The sequence below is a fragment of the Stenella coeruleoalba genome (genome assembly GCF_951394435.1).
Source record: "Stenella coeruleoalba genome assembly, chromosome: 11".
In the NCBI taxonomy this organism is placed as follows: Eukaryota; Metazoa; Chordata; class Mammalia; order Artiodactyla; family Delphinidae; genus Stenella; species Stenella coeruleoalba.
This window is the reverse complement of record NC_137157.1, coordinates 64,240,416-64,261,319: the sequence shown is the minus strand read 5'-3', so window position 1 is coordinate 64,261,319 and position 20,904 is coordinate 64,240,416. Positions and strand designations below refer to the sequence as shown.

Below are 20,904 nucleotides of genomic sequence, written 5' to 3'. Positions count from 1 at the left end.
AGGCCTGGGACACCCTGTGGCTAAAGTGTTTACCCTGCGTCTTCCAAGTGTCTCAGGAGACCTGCTAGAAAGCCCACGGCGTAAATGCATCTTGCCGAGAGGTTCCTTGGCCTCAGTGTGGGTGGGGGCTTGGTCCTGGCCGTAGGGCCGCTTGGACTGTGCAAGCCCTATGTCTGTCTCTTACAGCCACCAGAGGACGTTTGTGTTAGAAGTGATGGGCCGGCACTGTGGGTAAGATCCCCCACCTTGACTCGTTTATGCCATGGACCAGGCAATAGCCCTTTCCTCTTCCCCGGGGAGTCCAGGGAGGCCTCCCAGTGGTGGCAGATTGGAGGTGTACACACTCCTCTTGGGGTGGCTGCCTTTCCCCGTCTCCACCCAGCCTCCCTTACATCCCACACATGCGCATGTGAAAAAGCAGACAGCGCTCTGAGATGGGGAGCCGCTGTGGCAGGTGAGCATGGATAGAGGGGCTCTTCAGGGACAGAATCCCGCTGATTAGCGGAACCAGTGGGGCTCTTCCCCTCGCCCCAAGAATGAAACGGGCTCCTCAGACCTTTCAGTGGCTATGGGACTAGGCCTTGTCAGGAACGGGAGAGGCTGTTGGTGGAGCGTAGCTCCTGGCGCGACGCTTCTGGCTCTTGTCTCAGATACCTGGCCCTTGTCACCTCTCTGTCCTGTGGGGCCGACTGGGTGTTTATTCCTGAGTGTCCGCCAGATGATGACTGGGAGGAGCACCTGTGTCGCCGGCTCAGCGAGGTACCGGCCTTATTTCGCCCTTTGAAACCCCTCGCCCTGCTCTGCTGCTGATCCCTTTCCTGTCCAGCAGTTTCATAACACTGACCATTTTTTCCTTTGTTCTTGACCAGACCAGGAACCGTGGTTCTCGTCTCAACATCATCATTGTGGCTGAGGGTGCGATTGACAGAAACGGGAAACCAATCAGCTCAGAAGACATCAAAAATGTTAGTATGAAAGGAGCCAGAGAGGCCTTGACGCCTTACCCATCCTGGCCCCACTGCCTGGTGGTTTCTGAGTCTCCCCTGAGTCCTGCATGTCTCTCCCCAGCTTTCCTGCCCCCTGGTTTCCTCCCACCTAGGAATCATTACAAGATAAGAGGCTAAGTCATCCTTGGTTTATCTAGGTCCCTGCTTGTTTAGGGACCTTGACTTTAGGTCTAGGTCCTTGACTCTGTATCTCTCTCTGCCCCTCCCTTGATCCCTTCAGCTGGTGGTCAAGCGTCTGGGATATGATACCCGGGTCACCGTCTTGGGGCATGTGCAGCGGGGCGGGACACCGTCGGCCTTTGACAGAATCCTGGTAAGTCATGGGGCTCTGGGGTCCTCACCATAGAACCCTCAACCTGCTGTCCTTTCCCGGCAGGACAGTGCTTCACCAGCACAGGGGCTTCAACCGTTGCTCATGCCACCCTGCTACCAGACTCTGGACTGCAGTGGCCCTTGACCCATTCCCATGTGCTCAAGAGTTCTCTTTTGTTGCAGAAAATGTTGGGAAACGATATGCTCCCCTAAGGTCTGATATCTTAGAGCTTTGAGCATGAGTGAAAGTATTAAGATCTAACCTCAGATACTCAGTTTGTACCCTCTTATCCTACTTTCATCAGGAAGGGAATATTATTCAGCCCCAGTAATCCCCTTGATTACTATAGTGGATATGTTTCTCTGGAACCAGGTAGAATCCTTGGGGTTCAGGTGGCAAAAGGATGAAGAGTCATCAAGCTTTAGACAAAATCTGGGTCAGGAGGTAAAGCCCAGTGAGTTCTTGGCCACAGTCCTTAAATGCGGAACTCAACTCGTGATTTGGAAAGGGCCTTGAATGCCCGGGTTCTCTAGGCCAAGACTAGATGGGGAGGCTTGAACCAGACTGTCTTTGCTCCCTGCAGGGCAGCAGGATGGGTGTGGAAGCAGTGATGGCACTCTTGGAGGGGACCCCGGACACCCCAGCCTGTGTGGTGAGCCTCTCTGGTAACCAGGCTGTGCGCCTGCCCCTCATGGAGTGTGTCCAGGTGGTGAGTCTGACCCCCGCCTGCCTTCCTGCCATCCCCAACCCGTCTCTGAGCTAATGGGGAAAGAGAGGAGCTGCCGAGGCTCCCAGGGCGGGGGCAGGTGGAGAGGTGGCGCAGCACAGGGAGAGGCGTGCGGGGAAGGCAGACGATGGGCTTTGTGCAGGAGCTGTCACCGCTCTACCTAAGCCTCAGTTTTCCCATCCTCCAGATGTCGCTAAAGAAGATGCGAAACTCTGCATCCTGCCTAGTAATGAGACCCATGCAGTCTCTCTCCAAACTTATTAAAAGCAGGGGAATACTACTGAGGTCTGGCTGGGTAGCTTATCCCTCTCTCTGATTTCTCCCTTGAACATGTTTCTCTGAACCAATATGAGGTTACTAAGAAACACTCACCTCGAGGGTGAGTATAAGGACTGGAGAGAAGACATGTAAATGGTCTGGAAGGTGCTGAGTGCTCAGGAAGTGGTGGCTCTAGTTACGGAGGAATTGTTCCTCTGATACCACAGGGCAGATGCTGCGGCTGGAAGCTCAGGTGTCCGGTTGATTCTCAGGGCTGGCTCTCCGTCTCCTGGCTGCTTCTCTCTGAGACTTAGGAGTCCTAATGACCTACAGCCCAGACAGGCTCCAGCCTTGCCTGGAACCGTATCTCTAAAAGCCCCAAGCTGAAGCTGTGGCTCGCAGAGCAGAAAGCAGTAGTTGGGAAGCACATGGCAGGGATCAGCCTTTCCTCCTAACTGGTTATCTGCAGGATCGTTTTATTTAGTCATTAGTTTAGAGGCTACTCTGAGGCTGGGGCCCTGGGTGTGGAATGGAGGAGGATGCTATCTTGTCTGTGTGTACTCCTCCACTCTGCCCATCTTCGAATAAATAGAGCATAGAACCAGCCCTTTTCTTTTGCTGCTCATTACTCAGAAAATTAAGGAAAAACAAAGATACTTCTTCTAAGAAAGTTTGGGGGGCATAGAAAAGGTGGGGTACAGGATGGGCAGGATCCAGTCACAAGCCCAGAGATGAGCAGGGTCTCAGTGTGGGATGGGAATCCAGCGCTGCTAGAGTCTGACTGTTGCTGTGCTTCTCCCTCAGACCAAAGACGTGACCAAGGCCATGGAAGAGAAGAGATTTGATGAAGCCTTGAAGCTGAGAGGCCGGTGAGGAAATGACCAGGAGCTCACTAGCTACAGAAATCAGATGCCAGAATGAAGCCCAAAATCGACGTAGCTCCAGACCCCAAATAGGAGCTTCTGCTTTCTCCTCCTCTTATTGTCTCTGCAGCAATTTCTTCTGAGAATTAGTTGTGAGATGACCAGGTGGCTCAGTTCAGCCCAGGGATTCTCTCCCTGGCCTTAGCCTTCCATAGTCTGTCATTTCTATATGTGGACCCAGCTAGATCATAAGTTTCTCTAGGCGAGGGGGGAAGAGTGCTAAGGGAGTGTTTGGTGGGTTAGTGGCCTCTTTGCAGCCCCGCCCAAGCCCTGCTCGGCCCCAGTTATGTCCTTAGAGGTTTGCCCTGTGGAACTTCACGCTGGGAGCAAAACTTCAGACCAGATCCCCTTGGCTGCTGGCCTTGGGGAATGGCCTGGAGACACCACCCCTCTCTCCCTCCCTCCCTCTCTCCTCTCCCTCTCTCTCCCTCTCTCTCTCTCTCTCTCTCTCTCTGTACTTTTTTAGGAGCTTCATGAACAACTGGGAGGTATACAAGCTTCTGGCTCATGTCAGACCCCCAGTATCTAAGGTACTGGCAAGTTGCTCTCTTCCCTTATTCTCTCATTATGAAGTGCTACCCTCAATCCACACAACCTACTTCTTTGCCCGCCTGTAATCTTCAGTGCTGAGTCCTAGACCCCACTAAGATAATTTTCTCTCAGTCACCCCAGATATAAGCCCATGTTCTTAGAGTGCCCTGAAGGTCTCTGAGCCAAGACCCACATCCAGTTTAAGGCTGACAAGATAGCATGCAAGGAATGGGAAAGAAGGCTCATGTATTATTTTCTCTGGGCAAATCTGGAATAATCACATCTAAGTGTATTTGAGCCACCTCTTCCATTGGTGTAGTGGTTCTTAATATTTACCATATACCAGAATTATCTGGGTTGCTTATTAAACATGCATATTCCCCCCCCACAAGAGGGGATTCAGATGGGGGTAGGGTCAGGAATATGCAGAGTTAACAAGCTCGCTGGGTGGATCTGATACAGCAGGTGGTCCAAGGATCCCACTTTGGGAAACACTGCTCTGGAGGGTCTCCTATTCATTTTGCAGTGATACCTGGGATCAGGGAGCACAGCTTTATTTATTGATCTGTGATGAAGACTTTTGCTTCCCTCGTATGGAGGAGGGGACAGGCTGTGCTGGCGTTCCCTGGGGGAGGGGTGTGCTGTCAGGACCATAAGGGGCTCAGAGTGTCGCTCCCCTCACTGACCTGTCCCCCCACCCCACTGCTGTCCCCTCTTTCCCCTTTCCCCCTCTGCTTCCTTCTCCAGAGTGGCTCTTACACAGTGGCCGTGATGAACGTGGGGGCCCCGGCCGCAGGCATGAATGCCGCCGTCCGCTCCACCGTGAGAATCGGTCTCATCCAGGGCAACCGAGTGCTGGTTGTACACGACGGCTTCGAGGGCCTGGCCAAGGGTCAGGTACAGGGATACAAGGAAGGAGGGCGCTTACTTTGGGGCCAAGGAGCAGTGGTGCAGAGGATAAGTGTAGTGGCTGACCTGCCTGTTCTCTTACCTTCCCCCATCCCTCACTGCCTTTTTCTCCTCTTGGGGTTCAAGCAGAAGTAGATACAGTAGTCCCCCCTTATCTGCTGGGGGCACATCCCCAGTGGATGCCTGAAACCACTATAGCACCGAACCCCAGGTACAGCTGATCCTGGAACAACTCGGGTTTGAACTGCATGGGCCCACTTACATGCAGAATTTTTTTTTTTTTTGGTGGGGGGGCGGCCATACTGCACGGCTTGTGCGATCTTAGTTCCCTGACCTGAACCTGGCCCCACGGCAGTGAGAGCACCGAGTCCTAACCACTGGACCGCCAGGGAAGTCCCCAGAACTTTTCAGTGGCAAATACTGCAGTACTATATGATCCGGGGTTGGTTGGATCCACGAGTGCAGAGCGGTGGATGTGAGAGCTGACTGTCAAGTTACACGTGTACTTTTGACTGCGCAGAGGGTTGGCACCCGACCCCCATGCTGTTTGGGGTCAGCTGTATACTATGTGTTTTTTCTGTACTAACGAGTGGGTGGCATATACATCGTGGACACACCGGGCAAAGGGATGACCCACGTCTTGGGTGGGATGGTGCAAGATTTCATCACACCACTCAGAACAGCATGCAATTTAAAACCTGTGAATTGTTTATTTCTGGAATTTTCCATTTAATATTTTTGGACTGAGATTGACCACAGGTAACTGAAAGCTTGGCAAGTGGAATCACAGATAAAGGGGGACTACTGTATTTAATTTTAGGGCAGTGGGAACAGGCCGCTGAAATGAACCCTTTGCAAACAACGCGTCTGATTTAATTCTCTGTCCCAGAGTTCAGCACAGGGCCTGGCGTAATCTAAGGCGCTTAAGATTTGTGAACGAGCAGAAAGGGGAGGAAGTTGAGTGAGGTGGGAAAAGCTGGTGCCTGGCGTTCCTCTGTCCGGGCGGGTGGGTGTAGGGGCGGGGTCAGAGCTGAAGGAGTTGTGTCAGGCCACCGTGTGGACCTGTGCAACCTTTCCCTGCAGATCGAGGAGGCTGGCTGGAGCTATGTTGGGGGCTGGACTGGCCAAGGTGGTTCTAAACTTGGAACTAAAAGGTCAGTGCATTACAGGAGCGCCTCCTCGTCTCGTCGCCCTGAAAGGCGGGCCTCGGCACGCGGGCGTCAGTTCATCCAGTCGGGCTCTGCCTGACCAGTGCTGTCTCTGGGTCCGCTCTCCACAAGCTCACAGTTGCCTCATGGGGGCAGACGAGCCAATCCAGACATCTCTTAGCATCTCTGGCAACTCAGAGCCCCAGCGTGTATCCTCGGACGGGGATGAGAAAGTGGGGTAGGGAAGGGGGCACAAGTTAAGAAACTATAAACAAAGTGCCTTCTAACTCTAGCGTTTCTCTCCTTCAATTTTGCTGTCTCTTCCCCAAATTCTATTCCCCTCCCCCTGCCCCAATCAACTAGAACTCTACCCAAGAAGAGCTTCGAACAGATCAGTGCCAACATCACCAAGTTCAACATTCAGGGCCTTGTCATCATCGGGGGCTTTGAGGTGAGTGCCCCCACCCCCGTTCCCCCCCGCCCCCACCTTCCCTCTCCCCTCATTCCCGCCCCCGCTGCTCTCGTCTTCTCAGGCTTACACGGGGGGCCTAGAGCTGATGGAGGGCAGGAAGCAGTATGACGAGCTCTGCATCCCGTTTGTGGTCATCCCTGCCACGGTCTCCAACAACGTGCCCGGCTCGGACTTCAGCGTGGGGACCGACACGGCTCTCAACACCATCTGCATGGTGAGGGCCACCACTGCTTCCCAGCCTCTGGCCAGGACTCTAATCCCTGGACCGAGTCTGGGCCTAGAAAGTGAGCCACTTGTTTTGTACCAACCAAGTCACAGTGTTAGAAGAATGCTTCTTCAAGCCCCGGCATTTACACACACTGCCTTTAACCGTGCATATGGTGTCCATCCTCCACGCCTTGTGAGTCCTGTCACCTAGAAAGGCGTCTGTACTCTGCATATCAAATGATTTTTCCTTTCTGAGGTCCTACAGCCTAGTTCTCCTACTCCGAGCAACAGGAGGGGTAGGGACAGCTTCCTTCCAGGGGAGGAGTTCCACACTGTGCTTAGCAGACGTGCCTGCCGTCCCGGAAGACAAGCACTCAATGAGGCGTAGGGGCCCCGCTGGCCTGGGGAGGATGTCGCTCCAGAGTTCGGTGATGGCAGGGGCCAGCAAAGTGACAAGAATCACACCCCTGACCGTGTCTTTCTATGACCTGTTGTCTTTGCAGACCTGTGACCGCATCAAGCAGTCAGCGGCAGGCACCAAGCGCCGGGTGTTTATCATTGAAACCATGGGTGGCTACTGCGGCTACCTGGCCACCATGGCGGGCCTGGCAGCCGGGGCCGATGCTGCCTATATTTTTGAGGAGCCCTTCACCATTCGAGACCTGCAGGTAGACGGCTACCCAGAGCCCCTCTCCCCGCCCCAGTCTCTCCCCACTGTCCCCATGGCGACCTAAGCTGTGCGAGCCCAAGGCGAGGACAGAGCTGATGTGTGGTCTGTGTGGAGTCCTAGAAGGAGCACCGGGCGGGCATTCTCTGGTGTAACCTCCTGTACGTGGCCGCTGCTCCTGGTGACGGAGCATTTGTTTGAAGGGTGGTATGCAGCTAAGCACTTTACGTGCGTTTTTGCATTTTATTTTCATAACAGACATGCAAGGGAGCTATTATCTCCATATTACAGATCAGAAAGGTTTAGTGAGGTTACAAAACCTTTCTAAACTTTGAGTAGGTGGTTTAACTGACTGAGAAAGTCACACGCCCACCCCCCCACCCCCACCAGATTTCCCCTGCTACCAAACCGGAGTCCTCATTCCATTTTTTGAGGGGATACCTTTATGATCCTCATTTTCCAAGATCCCCGTTCATTGGAAGGAAAAAGAGCCACAAAGTGGAGGGCCACCGGCTGAGGGAACTCCCTAATCCAAGGGCCCAGCCAACCCCTGCCTGCAGTGGAGGGTGACCTTTTCCCTCCTTCACCCCCAACTCAAAGCCCAATGAAGCGACTGCTTCTGGGTGAATCACTGCTGTACACGGACCCGGACGCAACGTGTTTAGAGACCTACACGGAGAGCAGGGTCAGCCCTCTGAGGGAGGGAGAACTGGAAACCCCTGAAGGAGCCGAAAACTGACAGTCGCCACGCTTTGTCCAACTTTCCCTCTGCCTGTTCTGCCTGTCGCATCTGGAGTCTTAATTTCAGTCTGCACTGACCTTCTTAAAGGGCTTAGGCACGGTTCAGGCCCTGGGCTGTAAATAGCCCTCTTCCTGTCCCTCTCCCTCCTGCAGATGCCTGGAGGGGAAGAAGGGATCTATGAGCCTGCCCAGCCGGATCCACTCTCAGCCGGGCTTTGGATTTTGTTTCATTTTCAGGTGAATGTGGAACATCTGGTACAAAAGATGAAAACAACTGTGAAGAGGGGACTGGTGTTAAGGTACCTCATCCCCGGTTTGCTCCTAAGTGAAGAGAAGCAATAGTCAGGCTTTGGCCCTAGTCAGACTGCATCCGTGGCTGGGACACCCTGAGGAGTCTGGATACAAATGGAGAGTGCCTGGCCGCAGGGGTAGATGGAACCGGGAGGGGCAAAGCTGACCAAGGCAGAAGGCGGGTGGAGGGAGGGGGACAATGCCCGGCACAGGCTTCGGTCTCTCCTGCAGGAATGAGAAGTGCAATGAGAACTATACCACTGACTTCATCTTCAACTTGTACTCTGAGGAGGGGAAGGGCATCTTCGACAGCAGGAAGAATGTGCTCGGCCACATGCAGCAGGTGCGGAAGACACGCCATGCCCGTCACCAGACAGCCATAAATAACCCCCAACAGTCACTGAATCTCCCAGTAGACTCCGACCCGCTGGAGGCTATCGGGGCTGCCACAGAGCGTGGGCCTGCAGGCTTTTACAGTCACAGAATCAGAAATCTTTACCTTGGAAATGGCCTTAGACATTCTGTGGTTCATCCTCTTTATTCAGGGCAGGGTTTCTCAACCTTGGCACTCTTGCCATTTTGAGCTGGAAAATTCTTTGTGGTTGTTCTGTGTGGTGTAGGATTGCTTACTTAGCAGCATCCTGTACTCTTACTCACTAGATGCCAGTAGCACACCCTCCTCACTTGTACGACTGAAAAAATGTCTCTAGACATTACCATATGTCCCCTGGGGGGCCGAATCGTCTCCAGTTGAGAACCACTGGTTCAGATGAAGAAAATGAGGCCACAGAGGAGAACTGCTTTTTTCAGGGCCACTAGTCAAGCTGGAATGAGGTCAAAATGAGCTGGTCCAGTGCTCTCGCCACCATAGCATGCTGCCTTTTGTGGGGAACCTGTGAGATGAGTACAGGCACCTTGCTAGGGTTGGGCTCCATCTCTGGAGTTTCAAGGGGAAAGGAATCCCTTTCTATCACCCACATTCAATCCCCACCCAAGGCAGGCCTCACTCACAGATGATACTAGTGGTCTGAGGCCTACCCCATCCCAAATGTCCCCACAGATGCCTCTTAAGCATTGACCTTTGACCTTTCTATACCCACAGATGAATTCACATTATCTCAGTTTGAATGGGCTTAGCAGCTCCTGCAGGAATGGGGTACTATTGGATAAAGTATGACGACCTATTTTCCGTTTTTCCTTCCTTCCCATTTTCCCACTTCTGCTTTGTTCAGAGAAACTCTGCACCATGTTTTATATTATTCGGAGGTGCTACCAAGAGCATCCAAATTGGGTCACAAGGAACACTTGTGTCATCGATGATGGTGACTGACAGAAGCTGCTAAGCTAATGAGGGGCAGGGAATTGACTGAATGGCCAGTAAGACTAGAAGGAAATGAACAGGGTCATGCAGCTACGGAGCTGGAAGAGGCGACTGTGAGACCAGTCATCCCCTTGTACTGATTAGTTACTCTGAAGTCTGGTGAACGGCCAAATACACCAGGCCAGCTTCCCTGGCTCCCGGCCCTGCTTCAGGATTTCCTTTCACAGTTAGACTTCCGGATTCCTCTTTCTGGTTATAAACTTTCCTCTGTGTATTCCCATCTCTCTGCCAGTTCATTAGAGTCCTTCCCCGTGTAATTTTTATGATTCTTTTTCCAGGGTGGGAGCCCAACTCCATTTGACAGGAATTTTGCCACTAAGATGGGTGCAAAGGCTATGAACTGGATGTCTGGGAAAATCAAAGAGAGTTACCGTAATGGTAGGTGGGGTAAGAGGGTGAGCCCCCTTCCTAGAAGCTGGTTCCCAGTATAGAAGCTGACTGACCATCCCTGTTGCAGGGCGGATCTTTGCCAATACCCCGGACTCGGGCTGTGTTCTGGGGATGCGTAAGAGGGCCCTGGTCTTTCAACCCGTGGCTGAGCTGAAGGAACAGACAGATTTTGAGTGAGTACCTCTACCTCCTGCGGTGGTTCCCTCCCCGGTAGTTTCGAGATCTACCCTTCCCAAGCTACTCACCTTCTTCAGTCCTTTTCTTTTAGGAGTAACACCTGTAGTCGTACTTACTTCAGATCTGCTGCCCAGGCCCCAAATCCAGCCTCTTCTGCTCAACTTCTTCCCATAGGCTTTGATAGAAGTTGACTGGGGTGCTAGAGATAAATCATCATCTACCTCGTTCCTTGTAGGCACCGCATCCCCAAGGAACAGTGGTGGCTGAAGCTGAGGCCCATCCTCAAAATCCTAGCCAAGTATGAGATTGACTTGGATACCTCAGAGCACGCCCACTTCGAGCACGTCAGTCGGAAGCGGTCCGGAGAAGCTGCCATCTAAACCTCTTTGCAGTGAGAGGAACGGACCGTCTGATCATGGTCAGCTCACCCTGATAGATCCAAGTCCATGCATTCTCAAGTGTTTCAGCTCAGCTCACTTTCAATTAGGTTTCCTTTTATTCTGTAACTGCAGCCATGGTCAGCTCTGGCCAGGGAGCTGGGGCAGGGGGCAAGTAAGCGTAAGCTCCTTGTAGTTAGAATTTATCCTGACTTCCACCCCAGCTTCATGTGTCACACGAGGCTGGGCTCCTCTAGTGCTACTGCTCGATTTCAGTTACTCGGTTAGAATTTTCCTAAAAATAAGCTTTATTTATTTCTTTGTGATAACAAAGTCTTGGTTCCTCTACTACATTTACGACAGTGACAAACCATAACTACACTAATAAATGCCAACTGGTCACTGTGCTTTTGGTTCTCCTGTTATCATCTTCACAAGTGCATTCCTGTCAGCCTCAAGCACCAGATTCTGCCCAGCGGACACCTAGGAAAATGCAGCCCATGCGCTAACCCCATGTACTTCTCTCTGTTGTTGGACATCTCTTGACTCTGTACACAGGGTCCTAAAGCACAGGACACTGTCCTTATCCTCATCCCGCAACTAGTCCCTCCTGCATCCTCTGCAGCCGACAGGATGCTCCCGTCTTCCTTAAGCATGAAGTTGTGTTTCACCTCTTGATCATCTACCCATTACCCAGCGTTGCTATTTTCCAGCCATCCCCCAATCTCTACTCTTCCTCTGACAATACAGGGTTCTTCCTTCTCAACTTTTCCCCTGTGCTCCTTCCTCGATGAAAGCCAGACACCATCGGTGGGGAGACATGTACATCCTGAATGCCTGGGAAATAGAGACACCCAGTCCTGGACCTAGTTTGGTGGGTTGGTTGAAATACTGATTAGGAAAATTGTCAGTTCTTATTCAGCTCAATTTGTTTTCTGTCCCATACTGCCTCATTAGCAAGTATCCACGTAATACAGTTGGTTCTTAGGATTGGGACTACAGACTGTTCCCCCAGTTGATAGAATGCTTCCCTGTCAATGCCAGGCTTGAGATTAGTCTCCAATAATCAGATCCTGGCTCTTGGCACAAGCGTACATATTCCTCCCAACCTACACAGTTTCCTCGCTTGCTTGCTGAAGCAGGACGGAAGTTTGAGGTTTTACAAGGGATGGAGGAAAGGATTATCTGTAGTACTTCACTTTTGCTGGCTGTCCAAAGTATAACTGCTATACCCTAAAAACAGTTCTAAAAAATGACCGAGGACTTCCCTGGTGGCGCAGTGGTTAAGAACCCGCCTGCCAATGCACGGGACATGGGTTCGAGCCCTGGTCCAGGAAGGTACCACATGCCACAGAGCAACTAAGCCCGTGGGCCACAACTACTGAGCCCGCGTGCCACAACTACTAAAGCCCACGCGCCTAGAGCCCGTGCTCCGCAACAAGAGAAGCCACCGCAATGAGAAGCCTGCACACCGCAATGAAGAGTAGCCCCCGCTCGCCACAACTAGAGAAAGCCCATGCGCAGCAACGAAGACCCAACGCAGCCAAAAATAAATAAAATAAAATAATTTATAAAGCAAACAAAAAATGACCGAGAAGTCTTGTCAGAGCCCAGCATTAAAGCAGCCGAATGCTCTTTGTACAGTTCTTTAAGGGGAAGAAAAATTAGTATCAAGCACTGTTATCACTGATTCTTCAAAACAGCCAATGCAGGTGGTGGTGACAGCCCCATTTCAGAGATGAGGACACTGAGGCTCACGGTAATTAAATAATGTACAGAAAAGTAGGAACAGTAGAAATTGCCAAACTTGCTTTTAGAACTGTTTATTTCTTTTTTTTTTTAAGTGAGCAAAAAACACCAACAGCAAAAGGACAAAAGCGGACGAACTTTTTCAAATTAGCTGTGTCAGCAGTTCATTTTTATTTATAGTTCCCAATCAGTTAAAAAAAAAAGTTTTCCACATTTGCATAAGGTCATCTAGGATCAATAACAACTTGATCTAGTTTAGGAACATGAAAAGGGAGAGTACTGTAGACTAAGTGTTGTTCACTAAAACAGATCTTTTTTGGGTAGGTGGGTCATCTCTGAGGAAGCTCTTATAATGCTCCTCCCCCACTCCTCAACTCTCCACCCCCTCCACCAATGTCTAGTATAGATCAGTAAAAAGTAAAGTTTCCAAAACACCTGAAAACAAAACAAAACAAAACAAATTCCAAACTCTTAGCAGAGTGAATGAAGACCAGAGAGAAAAGGCAGCCCAGCCCACGTCCTCCTGTGCTACAGCAAACACCTTTGCCTGCGGCGCAGGAAGTGCCTATCAAGCCCACTAGAGCAAACTGGCTGTCAGGAGGAGAAAGAACTGCATTAGAAGAAAAGTTCTGAGGACTTTTAGTTCTTAGGACTGCTTAGAACCTCCTATCCCTTCTACTATATGGAAAGCAGCAAGACCGTCTTTCTAAAATAATATTGCTGAACTACTGTAACCCTTGGGCACACCCATGGAAAAGAAGCAGAGGCTGCCCTTCCCTTCGATGGTGAGAAAGGGGGCCAGTCCCTTCTGAATGCCCCAGGATGATTCTAGGGATATCATCCAGCCCAATTCTGAACCTGCACACCATTTGAGGTTGTAGTATCTTCATTTGGGGGCTGCAATTGTTAGCTGGAATTTTCTTAAACTTCTTCACAGATCAATTAAAATGTTTCTAAGAGGGATTCTTCTGAAAACGTTAATCAGGTCCCCAAAGGAAAACCAAACACATGTTCTATAAATACGCTTCATCTTCCGAGACAAATTTAGTCTCACTGTTGACTTTTTCCCTAAAGGGAGGGTTAGGGAGACCTCTTCCTTTTCAGGGTGCAATATGAAAGGCCAGGTAAGTAAGAAACAGAAACAAAAGTGAGGGACGTTTTTGGTTGCTTGGTTTGGGGAGGGGAGGTGATGTGGAGGTTACTGTTGTGACATGTTGCCTCGAAATAGAAACCACAGAGCAGGAACAACTGCTTTCCCTGTTTTCCAAGACAGAGACAGTGCTGCAGGGCAAAACCTTACCCAGAGTTGCCTGCCTGACGGTGCACTCGTCTCCTCTGGGCTATTCTACGAGTAACAGGTATTCCTTCAGAGAAGCTGGCAGTGGAAGGCCCTTCACCGCATCCGGCAGATACTGGAGTCCCAGGCTCCGGCGCACAGCATAGCGAGAGAGGGTTTTGAGGGTCCCTGGGGCTGAGCACAGAACAGTCAGTTTTTCACATAGCTGCTGGTCTTTGGCCACTTCTCGTGGCATGGTGCCATTTTTCCTTAATTCAAAGTGTCCCACAGCTCTGTGGAGGAGCTCAAAGCAAGAGTCCTCTTTCTCTGTTCCAAGTCCCCTGACTAGCAGAGCCACCAGGCGGGAGATGGGCGTCTGGCCTTTTAGGTTGATGACTCTGACCTCCGCACCATAATCAAGAAGGATGCTGATGCTCTCAAGATTTCCCTTCATGGCAGCCCAGCTGAGCGGGGTGTCATTGTTGTAATCCAGGGCGTTGACAGAGGCCCCACTCTCCAGGAGGGCGCGCACACACTCGGCATTGTTCTTAAAGGCTGCCCAGTGAAGTGGGGTGTCTCGGTTGCCGTCCAGTGCATTGGGGTTTGCACCATATTCCAACAGGACTTCCACACAAGCCTCATCTTTCTCAGCTGCATAGTGGAGGGCTGTTCGGTTATAACCATCCAGGGCATTCACCTGTAAAGGGGGAGCAACTACATTACAGTGTATAGACGACTGAGAGGACGACAGGCTGGCAAAGACACTTGCATGTGTCTATCCATTACCTTTGCTATGTAACGTTCTGAACATGAGGGTCAACAAGCAATTCCCAGGGAGTCATGGTGATCAGGATGGAGCTATGACAGGAGCTGAGGAGCAAATAGGAAAACAACTGTCCCCAGACAACCGACACTATGATGTCCACCGATTAGCTGGCCTGCATTATCTAGGGTTTTGCTTCCACGTTCTTATTTACTATCCACTAGGACCTCTACCACAGGGTAAGGGGAAAGAAAGAGAAGATGAAGTCTAAGTCCTCGTAACTACTCTGAAAGATGTTTATTGGAAAGCGGCTTGCATATACTGGCCAGAGAAAAGGTTTTGGATTATTTTACTTATCCTGACTCACTCTGTATCCCGTGGCTAACGGCAACCAGACTGAAAAATAATGAGGTCAAGATTCTGCCCATGTAGCTCTGCTGTGTTCTTTAACCATCCAGAGAAGCTCAGATTGTTCATCCAAGTCAGCCTCCTGCAAACATATGCTGTGAGGTCACAAGAGAGCCTGGAGGAAAGCATGTGGAGGAAAGAACACAGATCTTCCAGTGCTGGAAGAGCAGCTGGCTTGCTAAAACTCAGCATCACCTATAATTTTTGAAGGCTACAAAGACTTCAGATCCCAGGTTTAAATAGCGAATTATCTTCTCCCATGAAAGGCACTAAAAAAAAAAAAAACCCTGCGATATTTAACTGAGTTCAACCTTCTACTTAGCTAAAAACTGCCCCCCCCCACCGCCCCCTGGGGTAGTTTCACTTTTATCATTGACATTAATCACTGGCTTTCACTTCAGGGTCACTCATAAAAGTTATGGGATAGTTAATGACAAGTAGAGAATAACATGGCAGTGTGGAGGTGAGGATGCTGGGGGCTGCAGCAGGCTTACCGACCAGTGTGTCTGGGGCCTGCACACCAGCTTCATGGCATGTCTGATTCAGATGAGTGCCACAGCGTGTGCACCTTGAGGATGCCTCAAAAGCTGTTGAAACTGCTGGTTTATCTATTTAATAGGCACTTACTTAGTAATTACTACATGCCAGTGCTCTAAACAGTTTACAACCTTATGAAGAAGACACCACTATCATCCTCATTTTACAGATGGGGAAACTGAGGCAAAGAAAGGTTAAGTAACTTGTTCAAGGTCACACAGCTGGAAGTGACAGAGCTGGAATTCAAATTTATGAAGTATGGTTCCAGACTCTGTTCTTTTAATCATTCATTATACTATGCTGCTTCTTGCTAATGCCAATAAAAAGTAATCTATGTTTTTTATGTTAAGTACATTCGAAAGAAAATAGGAACAAGATATGCTAAGACAGAAAAAAAAAATCAGTGGGCGGAAAGAACACAAGTAGCTCAGTCCTGGGGAAGGGACTGCCTAGTGATCTATTTTCCAGTGACGGAGGTATTAGAAGTGTACATCCAGTAGCAAGTCTCAAGTGGTTTACGTTGGATCAGGGTTGAGGGGCCTGGATAGTCAACAGGCAATGACAGGATTAAATGGAAATATAAACAACCCTAGAAGGAAGGCTGAGAGATTAAGGGGAGATAAAAATTCCCTCTTCCTGGAGTCATGGACAGTGTAAGAAAGAAAGGCAAAGGAATGAAATACTTCGGATGATTCACCATTACATTTTGTTTTAATATTGGCCATGCCGATGTTACCAGGAGCTAGAAGGTGGGAAGAAATGGGAGAAGAGACAAGAAATTGTGGGAAAGTGTGAAGCTCAAGTTTAGTGCATCACTGATGTGACAGCGTTAGAAACCTTACCTCAGCTCCCTTCTCCAGCAGTAATTCCACACAGTCAGCATCGGACACCATGCAGGCACAGTGCAGGGGCTTCAGCGTGCCGTGGGTACAGTTCACATCTGCTCCCTGTGGGCGGAAGGAAAGTTCGATCGGTGTCTTCAGCTCTCGCTCACCACGCAGGACAAGACTCAGAACAAGGTCCGGGGGGGAAAGGGTCCTGACTCTGTACTGTAAACATACTACCAGCCCCAGTTTCTATTCCTATTCATTAAATGATATTATAATGCCAATATCCAAACCAAGAGAATACACTGAAGATGAACGAAAGGAACTGTCGCTCCCTTAGATCAAGTCATTAAGATTCTCCACAAGCTAGACTGCCAGATGGTCATTTGGACATCACTGAGGACATAACCTTATATGTAAAAGCAGTGGAACCTTATCATCAGGCAGGAAGGTTGGCAAAGCAATCAACTTTCTATGGCTACCATGCTCTGAAAAAGTCAGGAAAGGGAGTCTTTCAGCCTGAAGCCAGGAGAACTGGCACGCTCTTTTGCCACCTGACAGATGACCATCACTAATACTAAGGTCATCTTAATGTTATCTCTTTGTTTATAAACATCTTCAAAGTAGCCTATTATTATCAGCATTCTCTGCCACCTAGCCCCCCACTGGTACTTCTATTTCAAATCTGGTAAAGAAGACGGAGATACCACAGCAGACCAAAGTCACAGAATGACTCAGCAGCAGAGCTAGAATTAGAACGTGACCAAGTTTCTACTGCTGAGTCTTCTGATACCACTTTTGCCGAGAACAAGCTAATGCTGTATGACTTTTTCTTCTCACAGCTGTGCCACACAACTCTGAAGCAGCTACAGGGCTCTAGGCTTTAAATAAGGACTCTAAAGTTGTTAAAAAAGAATGTACAGAAGTAACTATCTGGATGCATTCTCTAGTGACCAAAAAAATTACCCTGTAACTTCTCTTCAACAGGAATAATACACAGAAAAAGGCATCAAAGCCCTTCTAGGATACTAGTCATTCAACAGAATTACTGAATAGTAGTGGTTAGACATCAGATAGTTAAGTTTTCTTAAGTCAAAAATTACCATGCATGTTAGGGGTTGATCTTCTCTGTGGAACTTTAAGTGGTGGCTGTTGGTAAGACAGAAGGCCAGTGATATCTCTCCATGTAATTATTACAAAACACAAGGATTTGAAAGCCGCTTATGCTTTGCTTGCCTCCTTCCTCCCTTAGTACAGCATGTGTTGAAGACTTTGAGCTTGCTGGGTCCCATGTGCACCATATGCAGACGGAGATTTTATAGAGAACAAGGGACTAGGTTTATCTAGAACATAATTCCTGAAGAAAAATATCATAGGCGCAAAGTGAAAGGCAGAAGGGAAGAGAAGCAAAACATAGGCTAAATATATTTTAATGGTCAAGTTAATACATTTTAGAAGACTGTAAAAACTCCCTGTGATCTTGTGCTGAGTCAGAGCTGCAAACCTGTCATCCATTAGGATTCCCCGGGAGCTTTCCCACTTCACCTCCCCAAGGGCTCTCGCATCAACACAGCGCACTCACCCCTCTGATGAGGTCCTCTACATTGTCATGTGGGAAGGAGCGAATGGCAGCGATTGTTCGGATTAAGCGCTCTGAGAGAGAGTATTTGCTCTGAATGCTCTGCATAATATACCACATACTGGAACTCATCAAGGCTCAGAGTACGTTCACATGCTCCAAACTGCCTGAAACAAAGATGTTTTAGGCATACACAGTCTCGCTGAGCACACCTGTCCTTAGTTAGAGGTTCTCTGAGGCCTTCCCACTACTAAAACCAGATTTCAAATAGATCAATGATTCATTCATTAATATCATTTTTTCTTAATCATAAGAAATAGATTATAATAGTTGCTGAAGGAGCTGGGTAAACCTGGATGCAAATGTTCTGACCCTTGAAATCTCAGTTCTACTCTCTAACCTAGCCTAGCACAAGATTTCCCCAAGAGGCTCCAAGCTCCCCATGGAGCTCTGTGTGGTTTAAAAAAGACTAGGCAAGGAAGGGGATTCTTTTAAAGGCTAAAGATGCCACAAAGCATTCTTTTCCTCCTCTGAATTATGTGGTCTTTATTATCAGCATCCCCTTTAGGTTACTTGTTACATGTGGCCTTGCAGTATAGTTATGGTCATATTGTCTTTCCATCTAAACTGTAATCAATTGGAAGGCAAGGTCCTTGTCTTCTACTTTTTTGGCCCATATAAGGCCAGCCACAGAGTCTTACAAAAAGTAGGTACTTAATAAATACTGGTTGATTGACTGACTAAAGGGTATGGGAGTGATTGCTACTTGTGAGAAGAGATGGAACAAATACAAATGACAAGGCATCTGTGAAACAGTTTAAAATGTCTTCAGCAAAGAAAAAAATAGGAAGTTTTTGAGGTAATATTCTAAAATAAGGAAGGAATGCCAAAGTATAATTACTCTGGGGTCATCTATATAAAATTAGAAAAAAATTTCAAAGTTCATACCAATGACATATGCTTGCAGTTGTAGGAAAACAAGCACATTTAAGAGTGAAAAATGAATTTAAAAATTGGCCATTTGTGACAACTGTGAAGCAGACTTGAGTTTGGCGTTGGAAGAAGAAAATAATGCAATATACATAAATTCAACTATGATAAGTTTCGGCTGTATAAGAGCCATGTATCAGTTGGGGAACATTTAAGATTACAGCAAAGAAGGTGGAGTATTTCTATGAAAAAGCATATATCAAACTGTAGAGAAAGCACAGTATGCTGTACGGCTGTCTAGGTATAACTGTTTAGGAATCCATGTTCTTATCAAACTATAAGCTCCTTGGCGGTAAATACAGTGTTATTTTTAACAGTGCCTCGCACATGGCAGGTTCTCAATAAATATCTGTTGAACCAGTGTAAAGCTTATTACTTTGGATCCTAAAAAAATCCAAGACTTGCAGTAATTAAACATCTTATGCATATGATGACTACTAAGGGAAAAATCCAAAAATTATTTTGCTCATTTCATACTATGTAATTTTTGCCTTTTGTGAAGGACTATCCCCTTATACCTTATGCAATATACTATAAACTCTAATAGTTTCCATTTTGCTAATCAGTAGCCATTTATCTGTTTAAAATATATACAGTATTAATTAATGGAATGCAAGTTAAAAATATTCAATTCATAGGTATCAATGATTCAAATTGGGTATTCTCCCCTACTTTATTAAGAATAAGTAAACTTACACACTTGTTTATATGCCTCCCTGAAATTTTCTAGATAGTTTAGACTTGGCATACGTTTTAATCTCTCCAACAGCCACGAAACTCCTCAGAGACAAAGGGTCTGTATCTTACACTTCATTGTTGCAAGAAAAAAGGGGGAAAAGGCATAGCTGCATTTGAGTCAGCGATTTCAAGAACGGGGGCAGAAAACAGAGCGTCCAAAGTGGAAGGCTTACACCGAAGTGGTTCTGTTAACCATTTCCGGGTCATGATAATCTGAAAAAACTACACCCTGCAATCATTTTCGGAGCGCCCTTGGGCTCCAGGCTAAGAACTCCTAACTCAGAATATGACCACTGGTCCTCTGCTGCTGCCGCCTCGAAGCTCGTGCTGAAGAGTGAAACTTCGGGGCACATAGACAACATTCACCGTCAGGGAGGGTCAACGAAATCTAAACTCGACGTATCTCCGGGCAGCAGCCTATGCACGGTTTGACCCTTTTCTCTGCTGGTACTGGAAGTCCTCTCTCTCCCGTTTTCTTTCACTTCGGATCCAGAGACAACCCCAAGGTTTTTTTTTTTATTATTATTATTTTTTATTGCGAAGCTAGAAGCAAAGTAGGAGAGAGGTGACGTTCAAGAGCTCTGGTGCTAGTGAGACCAGGCTTCCGCCCACCCAGGCGGGCCCCCGCCCCACCGCGCCTGCTTGGGGGAGGAGTCGCGGCAGCTTGGTCTCGCCGAATCTAGGGGGGTGATGGACAACTGCACGAAATGCGAAGACATGTGGTGTCACTTTCCGCACGGGCTCCTCAGAGACCGCAGCAATTCCAGCGGGTCTCCCGGGGCCGGTATTGAAACGGGGTCGCGAAATCTGGCAGGGGAGCCCCTGAGGCGGACCAACCCCTGCCCCGATCTCCCCAAGGCCCGGAACGAGGTCCCAGCCTCGAGGGCTGGCGGACCCCGAGCTGGGAGTGGAGGAAGCATTACTGGGCGTGGTGCCCCGGATTAGGGAACCAGGCTGCAGACATTTTTGCAGCGGGGTAACACTCACCGAACTGCAGGGCTGACCTGGGTGGTGAAAGCCGCTGTCAAGACGTGACCCGGAAGCAGAAGTTGCCTCCCGGGGGCCCCTCTGTTTACAGGATAGGTGACTAGAACGGGCGCCTGCGCAGCGACCAGTGTCCGAAGGCGGAACGCGCCTGCGCAGGCTTGTGACGCCGCCTTGGTCCAACCAAGGCTTAGTTAACCACTTTGCTATCTAGCCCCGCCACAGGGTTTGCGCAGGCGCAATGTAGCGCTGTCGGCTGCTGGCCGGGCGCTGAGTCCGTGGCGGTCGTGGGCAAAGAGCTCACTCCCCGCTGGCTGTTCGACCAACTCCGTGGGGCTGTGCCTGCGTGGAGCAGGCCTGCAATGAGTTCATCCGAGCCCTCCGCTGCCTCCCACTGTCTCCATCTGATACCGGACCTGAACAGCCAATTCCCAGATTATTCCCAAACTCGCGACACCGATGCGGTTCGTTAGGAGAATAAACTGTTAGTAAGAAGTGTCTTTGGCAAATAAAAGAGACTTCCAGCATTTTTCA

At 49.1% G+C, this 20,904-nt stretch overlaps 2 protein-coding genes across 10 annotated transcripts in view; one reads left to right on the top strand and one right to left on the bottom strand.

Annotated features, from left to right (window-relative positions):
- The window catches only part of PFKM (phosphofructokinase, muscle), a 44,141-nt gene extending 32,887 nt beyond the window's left edge, over nt 1–11,254 (top strand). For all 4 annotated transcript variants that reach the window (XM_079936774.1, XM_079936776.1, XM_079936775.1 and 1 more), the window contains exons 7-23: nt 187–231; nt 651–759; nt 870–965; nt 1,228–1,320; nt 1,904–2,029; nt 3,110–3,174; nt 3,695–3,758; nt 4,507–4,656; nt 5,752–5,822; nt 6,180–6,267; nt 6,350–6,502; nt 6,999–7,163; nt 8,141–8,202; nt 8,426–8,537; nt 9,854–9,953; nt 10,033–10,138; nt 10,378–11,254. In XM_079936774.1, the coding sequence (XP_079792900.1) occupies nt 187–231; nt 651–759; nt 870–965; nt 1,228–1,320; nt 1,904–2,029; nt 3,110–3,174; nt 3,695–3,758; nt 4,507–4,656; nt 5,752–5,822; nt 6,180–6,267; nt 6,350–6,502; nt 6,999–7,163; nt 8,141–8,202; nt 8,426–8,537; nt 9,854–9,953; nt 10,033–10,138; nt 10,378–10,522 (1,750 nt within the window). In that variant the 3' untranslated portion in view covers nt 10,523–11,254. The remainder of the gene's footprint in view (nt 1–186; nt 232–650; nt 760–869; nt 966–1,227; nt 1,321–1,903; nt 2,030–3,109; nt 3,175–3,694; nt 3,759–4,506; nt 4,657–5,751; nt 5,823–6,179; nt 6,268–6,349; nt 6,503–6,998; nt 7,164–8,140; nt 8,203–8,425; nt 8,538–9,853; nt 9,954–10,032; nt 10,139–10,377) is intronic.
- Nucleotides 11,255–12,420: 1,166 nt separating this feature from the next.
- On the bottom strand, nt 12,421–20,460 carry ASB8 (ankyrin repeat and SOCS box containing 8). 6 transcript variants are annotated; one of them, XM_079937680.1, is made up of 4 exons: nt 20,374–20,460; nt 17,662–17,825; nt 16,095–16,199; nt 12,421–14,241 (listed from the first exon to the last, which is right to left on the bottom strand). In XM_079937680.1, the coding sequence occupies exons 2-4, from the start codon at nt 17,788–17,790 to the stop codon at nt 13,609–13,611; spliced, it is 867 nt and encodes a 288-aa protein (XP_079793806.1). In that variant the 5' UTR covers nt 17,791–17,825; nt 20,374–20,460; the 3' UTR covers nt 12,421–13,608. The 6 variants fall into 6 exon arrangements, with proteins under 6 accessions (XP_079793806.1, XP_079793807.1, XP_079793808.1 ...); XM_079937681.1 differs by having other exon boundaries at nt 17,662–17,821; nt 20,374–20,417; XM_079937682.1 differs by lacking the exon at nt 20,374–20,460 and adding an exon at nt 19,345–20,361.
- Nucleotides 20,461–20,904: the final 444 nt, after the last annotated feature.

What these genes read in the sequence shown, in the direction of transcription:
- ASB8 (XM_079937680.1), bottom strand. Translation starts at nt 17,790, where the DNA reads ATGAGTTCCAGTATGTGGTATATTATGCAGAGCATTCAGAGCAAATAC. An exon ending in TAGAGGACCTCATCAGAGGG is followed by an intron (nt 16,200 to 17,661) that starts GTGAGTGCGCTG and finishes TTCCGCCCACAG; the next exon opens with GGAGCAGATGTGAACTGTAC. An exon ending in TGCTGGAGAAGGGAGCTGAG is followed by an intron (nt 14,242 to 16,094) that starts GTAAGGTTTCTA and finishes CCCCCTTTACAG; the next exon opens with GTGAATGCCCTGGATGGTTA.